This window comes from Amblyraja radiata, chromosome 14 (genome assembly GCF_010909765.2).
Source record: "Amblyraja radiata isolate CabotCenter1 chromosome 14, sAmbRad1.1.pri, whole genome shotgun sequence".
Classification (NCBI taxonomy): Eukaryota; Metazoa; Chordata; class Chondrichthyes; order Rajiformes; family Rajidae; genus Amblyraja; species Amblyraja radiata.
In genome coordinates this window covers 54,793,902-54,816,634 of record NC_045969.1, presented here as the reverse complement: position 1 = coordinate 54,816,634, position 22,733 = coordinate 54,793,902, and the positions used below count along the sequence as shown (strand labels likewise).

The following is a 22,733-nucleotide window of genomic DNA, read 5'->3' as shown; positions in this document are numbered from 1 at the left end:
GTGTGTTGTCACATCTTTGCGAATAAACGATGTAGTAACGGTAAATTTTTTGATTATTCTGCTAGAGATTTTTCCCATGGTCCAAAATCGCCTTATCTGAGAATTTCAAGCTTTATTTCTCGAGTTATTACTGAAAATTTTTCAAAAATCTGAAAAAACGTTGAATTTAAAAACCACTGTCTTTCGCTGATGACGTCACAATGGGTCTGCTCTTTGCGCCCTTCTTACATGCGCTGCAAGTGACATCACCCACCCCCCCTTCCCTTCTAAATCGTAGCCTCCTCTCCTCGCCGAAGATTCTTGAGCCAAAGACTCACACTTTATGTTTTGCATCTACATTAGTAATAAAGCTGGGTTTCTACAGCAATCCAGTGTGTCTATATTGATTTTCATTTTTTTTTATGATGCTCAAATGGTTAGGTGAAATTCGATAGGTGTTTCTTATCCAGATCTCTGGAATCACAATTACTTCATTAAGGTCTATGACAACAAATTGTGTCACTGAATTCTCTTGCACATTGTGCCCATTAGAAATACCTGCATTCAAGTAAACATTGCTAGTTTGAATAATCATATTGTTGGCATTGTGTTGTACTTGTTATGGAACTTAATACCAAAGGTGTGTCCATTACGGGATTATATAAAACAATGGTAATTGTGTGATTCTTGGGGAAATGCTGACTTGTTTTTGTTGGCTTACAACGCTAGGGTAAAAGTTTCATGGGGTAAAATAAATGGTTTTGTGGTAGGCCAGTTTACTTCTAGGCATGAAACACTAAAAATTCTTCAATTTTGAGAATCAGATTTATGCCTTTAGGAATATGATGGTCTGCATTATTTCTTAAAACATGATTTGCAGCAACGTGACGATACAATGCAATATTATTTGTATATTTCTCATTCATAAAACTTGCCAAATTCATCTGCTTTCAGCAGATTTGTCCCACTGGGAACAGGTGGGAAGATTTAAATTCACATGTGTAGCTGGGAAACATTATTTTTGTAGCATATTACTTGAACTTTTCCAAAATTTGAAGCATTGTGAACAAGAAAGTACTCTTGTGTTCAACAACCTTACAACAACATCAATGGGACAAAATTAAATATAGTATTGAAATAGTTAGCATTATAACCTGGCATATTTTAAATATTTAGGATCTACTGCTCCAAATTCCAATTGAACTGTTTGCTAACAAACTTCTTCCTATTAATTAGTCCATGGGCACTGGTTTTAGGTTGTGAAATATAGAACTGCGGGTGATAAATTTTCAAAAGAAGTGACAATCTCTGGCAACCAGATAAAATTCCAAGGGCTTTTAGTTTGTGTGCCATTGTTAATTGTATTTATAAGCCCCTGCTGCTGAATAATCCTTTGAATAAGATTGTTAACTGGGATACTGCATTCTTTTAATAAACCTTAGCTCTTGCAAGGCATGAACTAGTCAAACAAGCAAAGCGAGGAATGCTTCCTTGGATGTACAACAGACCCATGTATGGTGAGGAAGAAAGGAATTCACAGTTAAACTCGTTCTACATGAATGGGCCATCACATAGAGGTATGTAGGTTAACCACTAATGCACCAATGTATGTATTTGAAATGTTGGAATCCATGTCACAGAGAATAAATGAGAGGAAACATAAACAACCTTCTCAACGCCATCGCGCTTCATGACGGAAGAAGATTTAAGATATTCCTTCTCCTTCCAACTTTGTATAAAATTAGATATAGCTTTTGGGGTTTTTTTTAAGTACCATTCACAAACACTCATGGACTCAAATTTGAAATATAATTGCCACTCAGACAAGAACCAACTAGTCACAATACGCTTTTTCCAGGTGTTCTGTTTGCTGGATTGGGTATATCTATTTAACTCGCACCATAGCGGGAAGAGTGCATTTAGCCATTGAGTTCATGTCTGTGCGCAGAGCATTCCCTTCAGTTCTGTTCCCTCATTTACATTTGCTCTGACCTGCTCTCGTTCTGATGCAATTGACCATCCCTGTTTCTCCTGTCAGTCATTTTAACTAGGGGCAAGAGAAGCAAATTACCACTTGCAATGTTTGCAATATGTCAACGTCACTAATCTTACATTCCATCAAATAAACGTTTGAGAGATTAGTTGGCCTTGGCCCTTCAGTGACCAATGATATGGATTGCCAATTTTTGATCTCTTCCCCCTTCCCTAACAGTGACATAGTTTTCTTGAAAATTATATGATGTTTTACCCCCGAAACTGAGTAATTGTTCACATTATTGTTTTACTCTGCCTAGTCTTTAGTAATTGTGGTTATACTTCTGTTTCTTCTATTGCAAGATCCATAAGACTAAATAGAATTCATGTGTGTCCTAAAGTACTTTGAAGCATTTATACAAAAATATAATCTCTCCCTTATTTTTCCCTGATGTAGATTTTTCCACAAAGAACAGCATACCTTTGACTATGCTTCCTTACAATGCCCATCCAAACCCTTCTGTTAAAATGTTGGACTACCTGGAGAATGAAGTGAAAAACTTAAGCACTATACAGCCTCTACACAATGAAATCCGCATAAGTGGTAGCCCACCTCCCAGTATGTTGTCTTCTTTAAATGAGATGGGAGTCAGAGATATTGATCGGCGTGTTATCCACCTGCCCCCAATATTGGAAACAATCCGTGAGACAAGCCTTCCCTCATCACAACAAACCAGCAACTCATCCCGAAGGAATTATCGCAGAAGAGCAAGAAGCCACGAGGATATTTTGGAATCAGAGCTTCGTGGAAATCCAAGGTCCCAGGGAGGATCAAGGTCAAGTAGGAGCTCGCAAGATAGAAGATCGAACCGATACCTCGGGAACAGGAAGGATGATGTCGAAGATGGTGGACGGATGCTTCCAAGAGAACGAAGCCATGGAGATTACAGTGATGAAGAGTCAGATTATAGTAGATCAAGGCACAGCAGTTCCAATCAGAGGAATGGCAGAAGAGGTTATGAGGAGGATAGGCGATCACATCACAGAAGTAGTAGAGATTACTCACCTGAACGAAGGCATAGGCGCAGAGACAGAAGCTACTCCCCTCCACCTCGAGGAAGGCGTCAGGGGTCGTGGAGTTCCCTGGATGATTTTGAAACCCGCTCTCGTAACAGAATTGAGCCGGATGATCGAATGACAGTCTGGTTAGATACCCTGAAGAAGCCATTTAAGTATCATGAGAAGCCCCCAAGCTATCATTCAGTAGATGGGGCATCACAAGAAAGTAGTTCACGAAGATCGAACAATGGCCGCCTCTCAGTAAGTTTGTTTTTGCATTAAGATGTATCTCGTGCAGTCATTTCTATCTCAGTGCAGAGTTACAAACTTTCCCAGCACCCTGGGAAAGTCGGGTTCTGGAACATTGTACACTTGAAGGTCATATTATGTTACCCTGCTACAAAGCATCCTTGACCAGCCCATTGCTCGCACTCAAAGCCCCACCCAGGCTTTAGATGCATTTCCCACTCCTCAAGATCAATGGTCCACATGTTGCAACTGTTCCATGAAGTAGCAAGGTCACCAATTCAACTCTGCTTCAGGCAGTGAATCTTGAGAGCTCATCCCTAGAATATCTTGAAGGCCTTTCACAGTCTTCTGCAGTCAATGGCCTTTGAAATGTTTTGTGCATCTCTGATAATCAGTCCTTTTAAAACCTTCAAATACATGGGATTAGGAGGGAGACATAAATCAGCCACGATTGAATGGCAGAGTAGACTTCATGGGCGAATGGCCTAATTCTGCTCCTATCACTGTGACCTTACATTTAAATAAAAATTAAGTAGATTAGTATATAGTACTAGAAATTAGTAAAAAATATAAAGACCAACTACACTAAATAAGCCACTTAACTGCACTTTTAATTCACGGTTTGTAGCCACGTTCAGATGAACACTGGAATGCTGTGTAAAGCTGAGGAGCAGGTTATGAAATGAAGTACAGTCTGTTGGCTCAGTAAATTTGTGTTCTGCAGCTGGTAGTTCAGCAAGGAGACTAGATCTGACCTCTAGCTTGTCCCCAACTTCCATGGGCTTGGAGGTGGGAGATGAGCTGATCCATGATGACCTTGCCAGCTGTTCTTTATGCAACAATCGTCCAGAGGTATGGACGGTTTGGCCCAGAGCTTGGATTCTTTACGTGCAGAATGTAAGTGGGTGTCTTGCGAAAAACAAAGCTCCTCTTTGTGACTAAGTCTGGCAAGGAATTTGATCATAACATAGCAAGATAAAAATAAAAGATAAAAAAATAAAGATAAAAATAACTCAACCAAGCCAGACGAGATCATTTCATTGTGATCAATTAAATAAACTCTGGGCCAAGCAGAGTCAAAGCAGAGTTCTGACAAAGGAGGAGTGTAAAATATTGTCTGGCAAATGATCCTGCTTTGATGCTGAAAGTTTATTTTTGAGTGGATTGAACTTGAACTGCTATTTTACTCTAGCTCGGCTGCACTTTAGTTTTCCCCTTGTTAATTTTCCCACCAGCTACTTGCACGATATACATTGTTTTCATGCAATACTCCTTACTGAAATCTGTTATTCAGAAAAAGGATCAAACTAACAACATCTTAATTTTGTTTTGACAGGGACAGGGAAGTTCTCGGAGTGGTAAAAGTATTGTGATATGATGGAACTCTCCACTTGTCATTTTCCACAACTGGTCAGGTTGAAATAAAGCTGGTGACTTTTTAAACATATATTTTCATCATGAACACAGCAAAGGTTTCAATTTGCATATTACTTCAAGCTGTGCTGGAGGTATAACTTTGCAACAGGAGCCTTTCATTTCAGACGAGACATCTTACTTCAACCTTGTTGACTGATTAGTGAAATTGGATGTTGGTGGGGAACTTAGTTTGTTTTAAATATCATGTACACTTTGGGGGAAATTGACAGCTGTCTCATCTACACGTGGGTTTGAATCCGGTCCAGATTGAGGTTTGCTGCATTTGAGCAAATACATATTGCTTTGAGACTATTATGTAGATAATTCAGTTACTCTATAGTGCCTAAATCTATCAAAAATCTTGTCTCTTAATGATTGTATTTTAGACAGAAAAAAAATCAAATGGATTATAAATGGTTGTGTTGTTTTTCAATCTAGTAATTGGGATTTTTTTTTTTAAATCAAGGAAACCATTTTGAATTCTTTTTAAAGTTTCATCTTTTGATATTGTTTTTAATAAATCTGGACAATGGAATAAATTAAATGTTCTTGTATTTTGTCTGAATAACAATGCACATTGTATTAATAATAAAATAGCACAACTGGAGGCAATTGTGTTTGTGGAAATTGGTCAGAAATTGCGAAGAAATCCAGGAAACTTTAAGCTGATTTAGAAAGATGAAATCAAACAAGGCATTTGAGAAATATAAAGAAAGCAGGAAAGAACTCAAGCAAAGAATTAGGAGGGACATAAAATATTATTGGCAAGTCAGATTAAAGAGATTTTTGGACATATTAAAATAACCAGAGGGTAACTGGGCAGAGGGAAGGATAACTCAAGATTAAAGGAGGAGATTTATGCTAGGATTCAAAGGAGGTAGGTGAGGTACAAATTGCATCGGTTTTCACCAAGGAGATGATGAAGAACAATGAGATCAGTACACTAATATGCCATGGCATTTTGAGACCATGATGCTGGGCCTTTTGAAGAGTATTAAGGTGGATAAGTCCTCAAAGCTGGTTGAGAACTAGTCCTGGATAATGAGAGGGATAAGAACCACATGTCCTGGTGTCAAGACATCAACCTTTCTCTCAACGTCAGCAAGACAACGGAGATAGTGATTGAGTTCAGGCAGCAATACCCCAGTTTGCATTGATGGTGCCGAAATAGAGATGGTCAAAAACTGAATCATCCTACCACAACCAGAGAGCAGTTCATTCATTCATCATCGTTGAAAACATTAGCGCCGCAGTGGTGCTGGTTTCCAACGGGAACGGTGACTGACACACCACACATCTCTGTCCTCCAGTTCCTGCGGACTTCCGCCACTGGAAGTACAGGACTTTGGTGTGTGTGCTTTATCATCTATCTATCTATCTTCTATCTACCTATCTATCTTCTATCTACTATTTATCTATCTATCTATCTTCTATCTATCTATCTATCTATCTATCTATCTATCTATCTATCTATCTATCTATCTATCTATCTATCTATCTATCTATCTAATATATAAAACTGTGTGCCTGCAGTCCGGCTGCCTTTCTGCCTTTTGATTCGTTCCCATCGTGTGATGTCACAATGCCCAATGCTCGCAGATGTCCAATCGGGATGGATCCATTTACATATGCCTTTGCACCAGCCCCAGCCCCTGGTGACCGTGTCATCGTGTGATGTCACAATGCCCAATGCCCAAAGACATTTTTGCCATAGAGGGAGTACAGAGAAGGTTCACCAGACTGGTTCCTGGGATGTCAGGACTTTCATATGAAGAAAGACTGGATAGACTCGGCTTGTACTCGCTAGAATTTAGAAGATTGAGGGGTGATCTTATAGAATCTTATGTTTCTATGTTTCCCTCTCCTCACCCCTCGGCTTGTACTCGCTAGAATTTAGAAGATTGAGGGGTGATCTTGTAGAATCTTATGTTTCTATGCTTCCCTCTCCTCACCCCTCTCCCTCTCCCACCCATCCCTCTCTCCCCCACCCCGTTCACTCTCTACCCCACCCCCTTCCATCTCCCCCCGCCACCATCCCCTGTCCCTCTTCCACCACTCCCCCTACCCCTCCCACCCCACGCTTCCACTTCTCTCCCCCTTCCCCCTCCACTCTCCCTCCCCACTCTTTCTACCCTCTCACCCCACACCTCTCCCCCTCCCTCCCTCCTCCCCTCCCTCCCTCCTCCCCTCCCTCCCCTTCCACACATCTCTCTCCCCATCCCCCTCTCTCACCCCCTACCCCGCTCTCCTTTCCCTCCCAAATCTGCCCCTTTTCCTCCTCCTCCTCTCCCCTCCTTCCCCTCTTCTCACCCCCTCCCCCCACCTGTGTGTTTGGGGTGTGGTTAATGTGAGTGTGTTGCCGCAGCCCCACCCCACCCGCAAACGCCGTTGGGGAAACAGACCCAACGGGTCTGCACTTGGTCTAGTTAATATATAAAACTCTCGTCCCATCCGTCCGGCTGACGTCCGGCTGCCTTTCTGCCTTTTGATTCGTTCCCATCGTGTGATGTCACAATGCCCAATGCTCGCAGATGTCCAATCGCAATGCCCGATGCTCGCAGATGTCCAATCGGAATGGATCCATTTACATGGACGGCTGCCGGCTGCATTTCTTCCTTTGATCCACTGCAACTCCGAAACCAGACGCAGAATTGCCGACATCTTTTCCATTTCGGTAGAGATTTCACTTTTCTTTCTAAGTATCCACTCCTCATTACATTTCGTCGTGTTTAGTACACGTCTTTAATCAAATCCTTCCCCCCCCCCCCCCCCCCAATATTTCAAAAATATACTAGCTTCGCACACATAGAAGCAGCACCAGCCCCAGCCCATGGTGAACATTCCATCGTGTGATGTCACAATGCCCGATGCTCACAGATGTCCAATCGGAATGGATCCATTTACATATGCCTTTGCAGGAGCCCGAGCCAATGGTGAACGTTCTATCGTGTGATGTCACAATGCCCAATGTTCAAAGACATTGTTGCCATAGAGGGAGTACAGAGAAGGTTCACCAGACTGATTCCTGGGATGTCAGGACTTTCATATGAATAAAGACTGCATAGACTCGGCTTGTACTCGCTAGATTTTAGAAGATTGGGGGGGGGGATCTTATAGAAACTCCTGATTACATTTTGTCGTGTTTATGTACACATTTTTAATCAAATCCTCCCCCCCCCCCACCAAATATATTTTTTTAAACTGGCATCTCACCCATAGAATCAGCCCCAGACTCGGTTTGTACGCGCAAGTTTTAGAAGATTGAGGGGGTATCTTATAGAAACTTACAAAATTCTTAAGGGGTTGGACAGGCTAGATGCAGGAAGATTGTTCCAGATGTTAGGGAAGTCCAGAACAAGGGGTCACAGTTTAAGGATAAGGGGTAAATCTTTTACGACCGAGATGAGAAAAACATTTTTCACACAGAGAGTGGTGAATCTCTGGAATTCACTGGCACAGAAGGTAGTTGAGGCCTGTTCATTGGCTGTATTTAAGAGGGAGTTAGATGTGGCCCCTGTGGCTAAAGGGATCAGGGGGTATGGAGAGAAGGCAGGTACATGATACTGAGTTGGATGATCAGCCATGATCATATTGAATGGTGGTGCAGGCTCGAAGGGACAAATAGCCTACTCCTGCACTTAATTTCTATGTTTCCCTCTCCTAACCCCTCTCCCTCTCCCACCCATCACTCTCTCCCCCACCCCCCTTCCCGCTCTACCCCACCCCCTTCCCTCTCTCCCCCCGCCCCCTTCCCCTACCCCTCTGTCCCTCTTCCACCAGTCCCTCTACCCCTCCCTCCCCACTCTTCCACTTCTCTCCCCTTACCCCACCCCTCTCCCTCCCTCACCCCTCTCTCTTCCCCTCCCTGTCCCACCCCTTCCCCTACCCCTCTGTCCCTCTTCCACCACTCCCCCGTCCCTCCTCCACCACTCCCGCTACCCCTCCCTCCCTCCCCACTCTTCCACTTCTCTCCCCCTTCTCTCCTCCCCCTCTCCCTCTCCTCACCCCTCTTCCATCCCTCTCTCTCCCACCCCTTCCCTCTCTACCCCACCCCCTTCCCTCTCTCCCCGCCCCCTTCCCCTCTGTCCCTCTTCCACCACTCTCCCTACCCCTCCCACTTCTCACCCTTTACCCCACCCCTCTCCCTCCTCCACCCCTGTCTCCCCTCCCTTCCCCTACCCCTCTGTCCCTCTTCCACCACTCTCCCTGTCCCTCTTCCACCACTCCTGCTACCCCTCTCCCCCTCCCCCCCTACTCTTCCACTTCTCTTACCCCCCACACTCTTTCCCCTCTCTCCCCCCACCCCTCTCCCCCTCCCATCCCACTCTCCCCCTCCCTCCACACTCTTCCCCCTCTCCCTCCTCATTCCCTTACCGTGCACAGTCTGTCTTTAAGAAGGAACTACAGATGCTGGAAAATCGAAGGTAGACATAAAAAAAGCTGGATAAACTCAGCGGGTGCGGCAGCATCTATGGAGCGAATTGAATGGTCAACGTTTTTGGCCGAAACCCGGAAGAAGGGTTTCGGCCAAAAACGTTGCCCTTTTTCCTTCGGTCCATAGATGCTGCTGCACCCGCTGAGTTTATCCAGCTTTTTTGATGTTGTACCAGCCTCTCTCTCTCTTTGCCCTTTTCTCTTCTCTCGACTCATGCACGCCCGCTCCAACCCCCCCCCACCCCCCCCCTTCACCTCTCTCCCCCATCCTCTTCTCCCCTCCCCCTCTCCCTCTCCACCCTCCTCCTCCCCTTCCTCACAAAATATTTTTTGTGGGGGCGGGTCCTCAGTGTGTGTGAATGTTTGTGGAGGCGGCCACGTGCTCTCCATTCAAGAAGACGCTCATCTGTTTGTGGAGGCGCGTGCTTAGTATGTGACCAAAGATCTTATAGCGGAGCTCTCCGCTACAAGATCTTTGTGTGTGACGACACACGCTCTCCCCCCCCCCCCCCCTTTGGTGCAGGAGGCGCGCGCAGCATCTGAACGCTCGGCGATTATTCGAATTCTTCACTAACCGTCATTCTGACTTTGCTTGTAAAGAGAAAAGTCCTGAATTGCATTTGTCTGATGCAGGAAGATTGTTCCCGATGTTGGGGAAGTCCAGGACAAGCGGGTCACAGTTTAAGGATGAAGGGGAAATCCTTTAGTACTGAGATGAGGAAAACATTTTTCACACAGATAGTGGTGAGTCTCTGGAACTCTCTGCCACAGAAGGTAGTTGAGGCCAGTTCATTGTTTATATTTAAGAGGGAGTTAGATGTGGCCCTTGAGACTAAAGGGATCAGGGGGTATGGAGAGAAGGCAGGTACAGGATACTGAGTTGGATGATCAGCCATGATCATATTGAATGGTGGTGCAGTCCTGCACTTAATTTCTATGCTTCTGTTTCCCTCTTGTCACCCCTCTCCCTCTCCCACCCATCCCTATCTCCCCCACCCCCCTTCCCTCTCTACCACTTCCCCCTACCCCTCCCTCCCCACTCTACCACTTCTCTCCTCACGCCTCTCCCTCTCCTCACCCCTCTCCCTCTCCCATCCCTCTCTCCCCCACCCCCCTTCCCTCTCTACCCCACCCCCTTCCCTCTCTCCCCCGCCCCCTTCCCCCTATCCCTCTGTCCGTCTTCCATCACTCCCCCTACCCCTCTCCTCCTCCCTCCCCACTCTACCACTTCTCTCCCCCTTCCCCTCCACTCTCCCTCCCCACTCTTTCCCCTCTCTCCCCCACCCCTCTCCCCCTCCCTCCCTCCTCCCCATCTTCCCCATCCCCCCTCCCCACATCTCTCTCCCCATCTCTCACCCCCTACCCCACTCTCCTTTCCCTCCCAAATCTATCCCGTTTCCTCCTCCTCTCCCCTCCCTCCCCTCTTCTCACCCCCCCCCCCCCCCCCCACAAACGCCGTTGGGGAAACAGACCCAACGGGTCTGCACTTGGTCTAGTTATTATATAAAAGTCTGTGGCTGCCGCCTGCCGTCCGGCTGCCGACTGCCTTTCTTCCTTTTGATTCGTTCCATCGTGTGATGTCACAATGCCCAATGTTCACATATGTCCAATCGGAATGGATCCATTTACATATGCCTTTGCAGGAGCCCCAGCCCATGGTGAACGTTCCATCGTGTGATGTCACAATACCCAATGCTCAAAGACATTCTTGCCATAGAGGGAGTACAGAGAAGGTTCACCAGACTGATTCCTGAGATGTCAGGACTTTCATATGAAGAAAGACTGGATAGACTCGGCTTGTACTCGCTAGATTTTAGAAGATTGAGGGGGGATCTTATAGAAACCGATGTTGGGGAAGTCCAGAACAAGGGGTCACAGTTTAAGGATAAGGGGGAAATCTTCTAGGACCGAGATGAGAAAAACATTTTTCACACAGAGTGGTGAATCTGGAATTCACTGCCACAGAAGGTAGTTGAGGCCTGTTCATTGGCTATATTTAAGAGGGAGTTAGATGTGGCCATTGTGGCTAAAGGGATCAGGGGGTGTGGAGAGAAGGCAGGTACAGGATACTGAGTTGGATGATCAGCCATGATCATATTGACTGGAGGTGCAGGCTCGAAGGGCCGAATGGCCTACTCCTGCACCTAATTTCTATGTTTCTAAGTTTCCCTCTTCCCACCCCTCTCCCTCTCCCACCCATCCCTCTCTCCCCCACCCCCCTTCACTCTCTACCCTATCCCCTTCCCTCTCTCCCCCCGCCCCCTTCCCCCTACCCCTCTGTCCCTCTTCCACCACTCCCCCTACCCCTCCCTCCCCACTCTTCCACTTCTCTCCCTCACCGCACCCCTTTCCCTCCCCCGCCCCTCTCTCTCCCCCTTCCCCCTACCCCTCTGACCCTCCCCACTCTTCCACCTCTCCCCCCTCCCTCTATCCCTCCCCTCTTTCCCCCCCTCCCCCCACCTCTCTCCCCATCCCTCCACACTCTTCCCCCTCCCTCCACACTCTTACCCATCCCTCCTCCTCTCTGTCCCCATCCCTCCCCCACTCCCTCCCCCCCACATCTCTCTCCCCTCCCCATCCCTCTCTCCTCCCTCTCTTCCACCACTTCTCTCCCCCCTTCCCCCTCTACTCTCCCTCCCCACTCTTTCCCCTCTCTCCACCCACCCCTCTCCCCTTCCCTCCCTCCTCCCCATCCCTCACCCACATCTCTCTCCCCATCCCCCTCTCTCACCCCCTACCCCGCTCTCCTTTCCCTCCCAAATCTGTCGCGTTTCCTCCTCCTCCTCTCCCCTCTTCTCACCCCCCCTCCCCCCACCTGTGTGTTTGGGGGGTGGTTAATGTGAGTGTGATGCCTCAGCCCCCCCCCCCCCCCCGCAAACGCCGTTGGGGAAACAGACCCAACGGGTCTGCACTTGGTCTAGTTAATATATAAAACTGTGTGCCTGCCGTCCGGCTGCCTTTCTGCCTTTTGATTCGTTCCATCGTGTGATGTCACAATGCCCAATGCTCGCAGATGTCCAATCGGAATGGATCCATCCTTTGCACCAGCCCCTGGTGAACGTTCCATCGTGTGATGTCACAATGCCCAATGCCCAAAGACATTCTTGCCATAGAGGGAGTACAGAGAAGGTTAACCAGACTGATGTCAGGACTTTCATATGAAGAAAGACTGGATAGACTTGGTTTGTACTCGCTAGAATTTAGAAGATTGAGGGGGGATCTTATAGAATCTTATGCTTCCCTCTCACACCCCTCTCCCTCTCCCACCCATCTCTCTCTCTCCCCACCCCCCTTCACTCTCTACCCCACCCCCTTCGCTCTCCCCCCGCCCCCTACCCTCCGTCCCCACTCTTCCCCCTCCACTCTCCCTCCCCACTCTTTCCCCTCTCTCCCCCCCTCCCTTCCTCCCTATCCCCCCCTCCCCCACATCTCTCTCCCCATCCCCCTCTCTCACACCCTACCCCGCTCTCACTCCCAAATCTGTCCCGTTTCCTCCTCCTCTCCCCTCTTCTCACCCCTCCCCCCCACCTGTGTTTGGGGGGTGGTTAATGCGAGTGTGATGCCGCAGCCCCCCCCCCCCCGCAAACGCCAATGGGGAAACAGACCCAACGGGACTGCACTTGGTCTAGTTATTATATAAACAATGTCACAATGCCCAATGCTCACATATGTTCAATCGGAATGGATCCATTTAAATATGACTTTGCAGCAGCCCACCCCCGCAGCCTGTGTCGAAGCGCGTCATCACGTGTGTGGGAATAGAGAAAGGATTGGGGGTGAAAGGGAATGGGGAACAGATGGACTGTCCCTACCCCTTCCACTCTCCCTCCCCACTATTTCCCCTCTCTCACCCCACTCCTCTCCCCCTCCCTCCACACTCTTACCCTCCCCTCCCCCTCCCCCACACCTCTCTCCCCCTCCCCATCCCTCTCTCTCCCTCCCCCATCCTTCTCTCCCCCTCCCTCTCTCCCCCTCCATCTCCCTCTCCCCACCCCGATCCCTCTCCTCCTCCCACCCCCATCCCTCTCCCCCACCCCCTTCCCTCCCCCACCCCCCACCCCTTCCCTCTCCCCCACCCCCTCCCTCCCCTACCCCATCTCCTTCCTCCCCTCCCTCCCCCACACCTCTCCCCCTCCCCATTCCTCTCCCCAACCCCCCTTCCCTCTCTCCCCCCACCCCTTTCCCTCTCCCCCACCCCTTTCCCCCTCCCCACTCTTCCCCCTACCCCATCTCCCTCCTTGCCTCCCTCCCCTCCTCTCCTCACCCTTCTCACTCCCATCCCTCTCTCCCCCACCCCCCCCCTCCCTCTCTACCCCAACCCTTCCCTCTCCCCCCGCCCCCTACCCCTGTCCCTCTTCCACCACTCCCCCTACCCCTCCCTACTCTTCCACTTCTCTCCCCTTACCCCACCCCTCTCCCTACCCCACCCCTCTGTCTCCCCCTCCCTCCCCTCTCCCCCACCCCTTCCCCTCTCCCTCTTCCACCACTCCCCCTACCCCTCTCCCCCTCCCCACTATTTCCCCTCTCTCCCCGCTACCCCTCTCCCCCCACACTCTTCTCCCTCCCTCCCCTACCCCATCTCCCTCCTCCCCCACACATCTCTCCCCTCCCCATCCCTCTCCTCCCGTCCCCCACCCCTCTCCTCCCCCTCTCCATCTCCCTCTCCTCACTCCCTCTCCCCTTCCCTCTCCCCATTCTTCCCCCTCCATCCACTCTTCCCCCTCTACCCCTTACCCCATCTCCCTCCTCGTCTCCCTCTCCCCTTACCCCCTTCCCCGTCCCTCTTCCACTTCTCTCCCCCTTACCCCACCCCACTCTCTCCCCCTCCCTTCCCTCTCTCCCCCACCCCTCTGTCCCTCTTCCACCACTCCCCAGTCCCTCTTCCACCACTGCTCTTTCTCCCAAATCTCTCCCATTTCCTCCTCCCCCTCTCCCCTCCCTCCCCACTTCTCACCCTCCCCTCTCCCCACCCCAGCTCCCCCCTCCGCCCACCTGCGTGTTTGGGGGGTGGTTAGTGTGATCGTGATCCCCCCCCCCCCCCCCCCTCAGCTCATGAGACTGAATCTGTGGAGAGAATAAAGAGTCAGCTTTGTCAAGACCCTTCACATGGACTGAGTGTGTTTGTCTTAACTGGCAAAATACCAAAAGTAATGAAAAAGTTAATGTAATGACAATCAAGAAATCCGTTCTAAGCTTAATAGTTTGAGGTTTCCCCATTACTAGTGTTTCTAACAATGCGCAGTTGGAAAGCATGGTCTGAATTGCATTAGCCATTTAGAAGAGACAAACTGCTCCAGAAAGCTTGATGTTTAGTTACCATCTTGGGGAGGGGATTTTAGACGAAACATTTTAGAGACAAGACTTCTTGGTCATTTAAAAAATTTAATCAAAAATAAGCACATACAAATTCTCATACACCAAAAATATTGAATGCACACGATTTTCATGTTTTATGTAAGGACGTATTTAAGTGCAAAAATCCAAGTTCCATCCTTACAAAAGCCATTGATAGAAAAATCAGATTATAAGCAAGCAATCAAAACAGGTTTTTGTTTGTTATTTATTAGTTATAACTTTACCTCAACTCACAATTTTAGCGCATTTCCTTAATGAAAGGTACAAAAAGGTGTTAATGAAAACTCTTCACCACTTTTCCCTCTGAGTGAAAGGTTAAAATGAATGCAATATTTAAAATTAAGGCACTTAATTTTGAGCAAGATTTTCTTAATATTTGATTCCATGTCTATTGATTAATTTCTTTCATTGATTTGACGTGTCTTAGCACATTCTTTCTCCAATGCCATACGTTGAGGTGAATCTTGGTAAAAGTTGGCTCCTTCTGATCAATGACATGACATTCATGATTTCTATTCATCTAAAAATAAGCAAGCACAGCTTTAGAACATTGTGCAGAGTGTGAATGATATAGTGCTTTAAATCAGGAGGAAATATCACATCACAAGCTAAGCATAGCATGAACTCATTGTGGCAATTGAAACAAAATGGACACTGATTTAAGAACTGCTCAATGACGACACCAAAAAATGTCAATTCAAGCAACATGAAGATTAAAAAATATACAATAGTAGTTTTTGGGAATCATATACAACAGCAAAATCTGAAAAGTCCATGTTTGATTCAAAACAATCTAGGCATTTATAAACACAATATGGCAAAGTGCTGCAAAAGCAGCCAGTTCATATACACATCGGACACGCAGAGAATGGATCAGGAATGCAGAAAAAAACATTCATTTAAAACTGCCACTTAATTTTTAAAAGGGCAGCTGACAAAACTAAGTTTTCATTTATGCATTGGGCTAGAGTGACAGTGCAGAAAAACTGCAATACTTCAAAGCTACACCCTCTACACCCGAAAGGATGAGCAGCAGTTACATAGTTAAGCATCTGAAAGTTTACAAGCCACAAACAAATTCCCCATTCCCTCATTTTACCCGGTTATAAGTCTGCACCGTTGGAAGTATTGCTTTCAAGATAAGTTTACAATAGTTTCACAACATTGCCTTCAAAGGTCATTAAGGATGGATATTAAATGCTGACCTTGCCAATGACTCATTGCATGTGTAAATTTAAATTATATCAAAGATAGAAACTTACAGAGATACAGTGCCCTCCATAATGTTTGGGACAAAGACCCAGCATTTATTTATTTGCCTCGGTACTCCACAATTTGAGATTTGTAATAGAAAAAAAATCACATGATTAAAGTGCACAACGTCATTTTTACACATTTATGTTTTATATAGTCCCCCTATTTCAGGGCACCATAAAGTTTGGGACGCATAGCTTCACAGGTGTTTGTAATTGTTCAGGTACGTTTAACTGCCTCCTTATTGCAGGTATAAGGGTGCTCTCAGCACCTAGTCTTTCCTCCAGTCTTTCCATCGCCTTTGGAAACTTTTATTGCTGTTTATCGACATGAGGACCAAAGTTGTATAAATGGCAGGCCTGGCAGAGCATCACCAGAGATGACACACAGCAACTGGTGATGGCCATGAATCGCAGACAAGCAGTCATTGCATGCAAAGGATATGCAACAAAATACTAAACATGACTACTTCCGTTTACATGACATTGTTGTGTCCCAAACATTATGGTGCCCTGAAATGGGGGGACTCTGTATAAGCACTGCTGTAATTTCTACATGGTGAAACCAAAATGTATAAAAATGGCCTTTATTAAAATCTGACAATGTGCACTTTAACCACATGTGATTTTTTTCTATTACAAATCGCAAATTGTGGAGAACAGAGGCAAATAAATAAATGATGGGTCTTTGTCCCAAACATCATAGAGGGCACAAACAAAAATGGTAAATTTAAAACTTTAAAATGCAACTAATTATTTTCGTGTAGGTAAGTGTAAATCGTTTACGTCTCAAGAAATATTTAAATAAAACGACAAAAAAGTTATGCTGATAAAGCACAGCTCTCGAGGGGAAAATTTAGGAAGAGGTTCAGATGGCCCATGAAATGCAACATGAGCTGACTGCCTCTTCCTGGGCTGCATTTGCCCAGTAATAACTGGCAGACTTAAGTTGAACTAATATCAACTCCCATAAAATCTACTGGCATAAAATATGAACAATGAGATTCGTTTTGTCACCATCCCAAAAGGAAATAACGAGGGAAATGGGATGATATGAGCCTTTGTTCACATTCTAACTCATCACTGAACAGGCGAATGGCTACTGGCTTTGTTTTTGGTAATTTGGTAAACTGCTCAAGGACTGGGCACCAAGGCAAGAACCTACTAATGGTTATAAAACGTAAATAAAAAGTAAAAGCTTCTTACCAATGGAATTCCTTTCATATTCAGGTTTGGCACTGTAGTACTCCTCGGGTGTGACTGTTTTTATTCCACCATAATAATCCAGAACCCAAATGTTGGTGATATTGAGCTTGGCAAAGAACCATCTATGACCACTTGGCCAGCTGGCCATGACGGGGTGACGTTCAAAGAGAGCTTTCTTGGCAATTTTAGCTTCTGTCTCATTCACCTTAAAAAAAATAACATGATTCAATTATTTCCACGATCATACTCAGGAAAAAAACAGGAGGGGTCATTTAAGAATATAGAAAGGTACCTCAGTACAAAGCACAATCTGCTGGATGAATTCAGGGTCTAACGTGCCAATTCTTGCTCCACCCTTCCCATCCCCTTGTCCCCCTCCACACTCCCCCCCCCCCCTCTTCGTCTTTCCACCAGATCTCTCTCCTTTACTCCATTAGTCTGAAGAAGGGTCTGGACCTGAAATGTTGACTGTCCATTTCCCTCCATGGATATTGCCTGACCCGACCAGCAGTTATTTGCTCAAGATTCCAGCCTCTGCATGCTCTTGTGTCCAAATGCAGTACATTGTTGCCCAAATGTGTGGATTTGTGTTGTCTCACAACAAGAGCATAAGGCAGCTGGCATCTATGAAGTTAGTCAAGAGTGGATTTATTGTCATATGTCCCAGATAGAACGATGAAATTCTTACTTGTAGCAACACAGCAGAATATGTAAATTTAGTACACTGTAAATATAATAAACAACAAAGGTTCAGTGGGTGTGGTATATACACATATATATACACATACATATATATAAATACACACACACACACATGTAGAAAATAAACAATAATAGCGCAATAATAGTTTATGTAGCTCAGAGCTTACAGGTAAGCTCAGAACTACTATATTTTATTATTTTCTGCTATGCTGCTTGCTACATGTCACCACAGACAGGCGCCATCTTGAGATCTGACTTAAGGTACTGCAAGTTTACTAACTACAAGCATGCCTCAACTTCGAATGGCCATGTTTTTAGTGCTATTGCGTAATACATCTTCAAAAAACAGCAGGATCGATGGTGCAGACATCCGCGTTATGTGGCAACGTACCTTCACAATGGTTCCACTGAGCATCACACGGCAACAAAGTGGACTTTGGGGATCATACCCATTTTTCCGACAGTAGTCCGTCTCTGCCAAGGTCATGGCCAGGGAAGCCTCTGGATTAATCTAAAATTAAAGCGAGAAACATCAAGGGTAAATGGAAATAAAAATGTCAAAGCATCCACAGCAATTTATAGATGGCAAGATGAACCCTATTGCTCAGAAAACTGTCATTTGGGTTACTGCCCCTGTAACAAATATAGCCCTGTCAGTCCACACCCCCTATCCCCAAGTTCTGTAACTTTTACAATTTATATGAAAATGGAAGAATTGTTTTCAATATTAATTTTGTTCCAACAAAAGTATATTCCAATCACAACACTCTACTCAAACATCCCACATCAACAACCTGATGTCATAGAGGTATATAAAATCATGAGAAGAATAGATTGGGTGGACGCACAGAGTCTCTTGCCCTGAGTGGGGGAATCGAGAAACAGAAGACTTTAATATCCAGTATTCTTTGTTGCTTTGTGGGAGAACAATTCAATTAGCTCTAATTGAACTTGGTCATCCCTGATCAGTTTATTTTCAGGTTTTATAACATTAGGTATTGCAATGTTGGATGAACTCGAGATTATTTATTCATGAACTGGTTGCACCAATTTAAAAAATTCGACAGGAAGCAGGCTGTGGAAAAACACAGACTTAGTTCAAGTTATGTATCTGAAGCGTAAACACAAAAAACAACAGGCGCTTAGTATCAGCACACAACCAATAAAACTATTTCCTCAATTATCCAAAAAAACAAACAGCCACAAATTACAATAAATGGTCATCATGTGAATATTTCAAAACAAGATTCAAGTGGAGCAATGCCAAAAGTATAGTTCATTTAAAGGTTCTCAAGTGCATGAGTTCAATGAGTACATTTTACAGAGTGGAGCAATAATAAAATGAAAAACTAGTCAGAACATCCAGCCTACCCTGACTCAGCAAAACTTTCAGTGGTTGCCTAATCTTCAAATTGGCTTGACCATCACATCAACAAGTCACACCCATTCTGGTGATGATAAACAATTTTAGCTATGTCTCAATCATTTTGAAAGTACTAAACATTTGAAAGAAAGTCCTGTTGAAATACTGGCTCATCATAATATCTCTCATTTAAAAACAATTTTTCAAGCAGAGGACATCCCACTCTTGTACAACGTCACTCTTCAGCTGCCAATTTGAAACTGATAATACATATTTTTAAATATTCACTCGACCACCCAGGATTAAGACCCTCATCTTCACTGGTCGTGCCCATCACAGCCATTACCCACTGACAGTGCTTGATAAAGTACCAGTACCAAGCTGAATTACCACATTGTGTTGGTCCTGTCAGACTAGGGTCATTATTTCATATGGCTTTAAAAGCAATCAGACGTTAATTTATTCCCTTTTCTCATAAAATTTGTCATTTTAAACATTCCGAGTTTCCTTTATTTCTCATGCACCAAATATTTTCCTCACTTCTAATGTTCTCTTTTCATTAAGCCTTTGAGAAGTTGAAAGAAGTCTGCAAATTTCAGGAGCAAGGAGCATCAGGAAAGTTAAAGGTGATGCAGCAAGTATCACATATCTAACTCAATCAGTAACACTGACGTTGTAATGACTGTGGCACAGCAGTTGGTGCTGCTGCTGATCTGATCTGTGCCACAGCTCCTAATCTGTGTGCAGTCCTGACTATGGGTGCTGTCTGTACGGAGTTTGCACGTTCTCCCTGTGATAGTTTTCATTTTATTCCCGGTGCTCCAGTTTCATCTTGCATTCCAAAAACGTGCAGGTTTGTAGGTTAATTGGCCTCTGTAAATAGTCCCTATTGTGCAGGATAGAACTAATGTACAGGTGATCGCTGGTCAGTACACACTCTGAGGGCCAAAGGGCCTGTTTCTACACTGCTAAACAAAAATGTCCATTGTAAATTACCTAATTATACACCTGAATTAAAAAAATAGGTTGATAGGCTTGTAATCCTACAATTTAATATCTCCCACAAGGAATTTGAGGTAGATGAGACTGACAGGATGGCTTCTGCTGAGAACTTGCATGCACCAGATACGCTGAATGACTTCTCCGTGTTATCCCTCAATTTTTTTTGTTTGAAGTTACCACCATTGCCCTGTCCAATATTTCACCCTCAAAAAATAATATTATAAACATTATTGGATTACATTTAGATTAATTATTATCTCATGTACCAAGGGAAAGTGAAAAACTTTGTTTTGCATTCTATCCAAACAGATTAGATATACCTTACATAGATACAATCAATTCACTCAAGTACAAGCATGTAGAGTGAAGGAGTGTTTTCATTGTTTTATATTACAACTGTGACTACAGCTCATAATTCTTCATTAAAAGTGTTGGAAACATTCAGCAGCACAAGCAACATCTGTGCGAAATAGTTAGTAGATATTTTCCATGAGGGTGATGCGCCTTTGAGAATTATAAAGTGCCTGACTGATTGAACTTTTCACCAGAGTAGGGGTATCAAGAACCTGAGGGCATTGCTTTAAGGTGAAAGGGGAAATATGTAATAGGAACCTGAGGGACAACCTTTTAAAGAATTTGCAAGCAGCCAGAGAAGATAGTTAAGGCAGGTCAAATAACAACATTTAAAAGACAGGTACATGGGCAGGAAAAGTTTAGACCAGTGGTTCCCAACGTGGGGCGTATGCCCCACAGGGGGGCAATTTGATTTTTAAAGGGGGCAATTGAGCCAATCCACAAATATTTCAATATTCTAATATAGAAATGTTCTCTCTCTTTATTACCTTTGAATACTCTTTTATTATCATATTTCTTTTGAAGCTTGTTTAAACCAAGGTATTGGCGTTTTAAGCTTCTTCAGCTGAAACGGAGTTCACTTTTTAAATGATAAGAATTATATATCACCACATGGGGGGGGATCAGGATTTTAGAGGTGATTAGGTGGGGCATGGCCAAAAAAAGGTTGGGAACCACTGGTTTAGAGGGACTATGGAGCAAAGGTGGGCAGGTGGGACTAGTGTAGATGGGGCAACATGGACGGGATGGTCCGAGGGGGCCGGTTTATGACTGTGGGGCTATGGTTTAGATGAAGGATGCGGCCTCCTCCTCACCTTGATGTCCTGCACCGACCTCTCTAGCGGGGTGAGGTAGAGGTAGGGAACGCCACTGCCCCGCTGCCGCGGCCCGTCGCTGACCGAGAAGACGTTGGAGAAAGGCAGCCCGACCAGCGGCTTGTGTGTGGAGATGGTGGCCATGGAGCACCAGTCGCAGCTGTTGACCACATAGCGCGCCATCCGCGCCACCTGTGCGTGAGGGGGGATCGCTCCCACACGGCTGGCAGCGGCCAGTAGCGGCAACAACAGCAGCAGCAGGCGAGCAAACGCCACCGCGGATATCTTCATCGTTATCACCGTCTCCCTTCAGTGCCGGCCCGGCCCGTCTGTGTGTCTGGGCCCGTGTGTCGGTCTGGACCCGTCTGTGTGTGTGTCCGTCTGGGTTGGTCTGGGCCCGTCTGTCGGTCTGGGCCCGTCTGTCGGTCTGTGTCTGGGCCTGGTCTGGGTCGGTCTGGGTCTGGGGTCTGGGTCGGTCTGGGTCCGTCTGGGTCGGTCTGGACCAAAGATTTATAGAAGGAGCAAGATAAACCACTCCTCCAATGGACTGACATGTAGTACTTCCGGTATGTAATCCTCCCGCCTCCCGAAGCAAAGATCCTCTAGTATCTCGTAGCGGGAACGGACTCGCCCCACAGTTACACCCAAACATTATAGACGAGCTCGATAGGGGGGATTGCACGAAAGGTCACCGGGTCATAGGGCTTGACGCACGGAGCCGCTCAATCCAACTGGAGGACATCCGTCACTTCCGGTATATGTTGTTAATGCAAGAAACGCGTATTTTCCGACCTGTTAAAAACCGGCAAAATGTTGAATTTTTTGCGATGAAATAAATTGTGGGAGTCGGGGTAAGTGTGAGTGACACGTCCCCAACTTTAGCATTCCTAACGTGAAGCGAAATGAAGGTAAAGAGAAGCAAGAACTGAAGGGACAACAGCAGCTAAAGTGCTTGGTAAACATTGATAATATTGGGAATTATCGCGTTTGCTCGCTACATTTCATCAACAGTAAGGCATCATTTGTGTTTTTTCTTGATTCCTTTGGCATCTAAAAAGTCTCAGAAGTGATCGATCTGGCTGTAAATTTTTCTTCAGATGCGTTTTCATTTTGTATGTAAAAACCCACGAGAACCATGGGCGATTTAAAAAATTTACAGCCAGATATATCACTTCTGAAACTTTTTAGATGCCAAAGGAATCAAGACAAAACACAAATAATGCCTTAGTTGATGAAATGCAGTGAGGAAACGGCCAATGTTCACCAAACACTCTGGCTGTTGTTGTCCCTTCAGCTCTCGCTTCTATCTACCGTCATTTCTCGTCACTTTTGGAATTCTGAAGTAGGTTAAATGTCTCTCCTGCTTATCCCGATTTCCATAATTATTTACAGCGCAAAAATTGACCATTTCAGCGGGTTTTAACGGGCCCGCTACGCTGGAAACAATGGTAAGTGCCTACCTGCAGTTCATCGCGTGTACTCCATTTGGAGTAGCGTAGCAACAGTACGGGTCATGGGTCGTGACCCGACTGCCGTGAAACCTCCCTATAATCTTTGGTTATACCAAAGCGC

General features: G+C 45.7%; 2 protein-coding genes across 4 annotated transcripts in view; one reads left to right on the top strand and one right to left on the bottom strand.

The window, feature by feature from the left end:
• Positions 1 to 5,284, top strand: part of ildr1 (immunoglobulin like domain containing receptor 1) — a 46,347-nt gene extending 41,063 nt beyond the window's left edge. For both annotated transcript variants that reach the window (XM_033033387.1, XM_033033388.1), the window contains 3 exons: positions 1,422 to 1,556; positions 2,411 to 3,273; positions 4,598 to 5,284. In XM_033033387.1, the coding sequence (XP_032889278.1) occupies positions 1,422 to 1,556; positions 2,411 to 3,273; positions 4,598 to 4,639 (1,040 nt within the window). In that variant the 3' untranslated portion in view covers positions 4,640 to 5,284. The remainder of the gene's footprint in view (positions 1 to 1,421; positions 1,557 to 2,410; positions 3,274 to 4,597) is intronic.
• Positions 5,285 to 14,480: 9,196 nt separating this feature from the next.
• Positions 14,481 to 21,714, bottom strand: creg1 (cellular repressor of E1A stimulated genes 1). Of its 2 annotated transcripts, none has more exons than XM_033033386.1 (5): positions 21,611 to 21,714; positions 21,162 to 21,477; positions 18,019 to 18,138; positions 16,926 to 17,130; positions 14,481 to 14,986 (listed from the first exon to the last, which is right to left on the bottom strand). In XM_033033386.1, exons 2-5 carry the CDS (start codon positions 21,450 to 21,452, stop codon positions 14,979 to 14,981), a joined length of 624 nt encoding a protein of 207 aa, XP_032889277.1. In that variant the 5' UTR covers positions 21,453 to 21,477; positions 21,611 to 21,714; the 3' UTR covers positions 14,481 to 14,978. The 2 variants fall into 2 exon arrangements, with proteins under 2 accessions (XP_032889277.1, XP_032889276.1); XM_033033385.1 differs by lacking the exon at positions 21,611 to 21,714 and adding an exon at positions 21,584 to 21,600.
• Positions 21,715 to 22,733: the final 1,019 nt, after the last annotated feature.

Bases quoted from the DNA above. Each gene is read 5' to 3' on its own strand.
- creg1 (XM_033033386.1), bottom strand. From the start codon at position 21,452: ATGAAGATATCCGCGGTGGCGTTTGCTCGCCTGCTGCTGCTGTTGTTG. The intron at 18,139-21,161 runs GTGAGGAGGAGG...CTTTAATTTTAG, and splicing joins GGTCGGTGCAGGACATCAAG to ATTAATCCAGAGGCTTCCCT. The intron at 17,131-18,018 runs GTACGTTGCCAC...ATTTTTTTTAAG, and splicing joins TCAGTGGAACCATTGTGAAG to GTGAATGAGACAGAAGCTAA.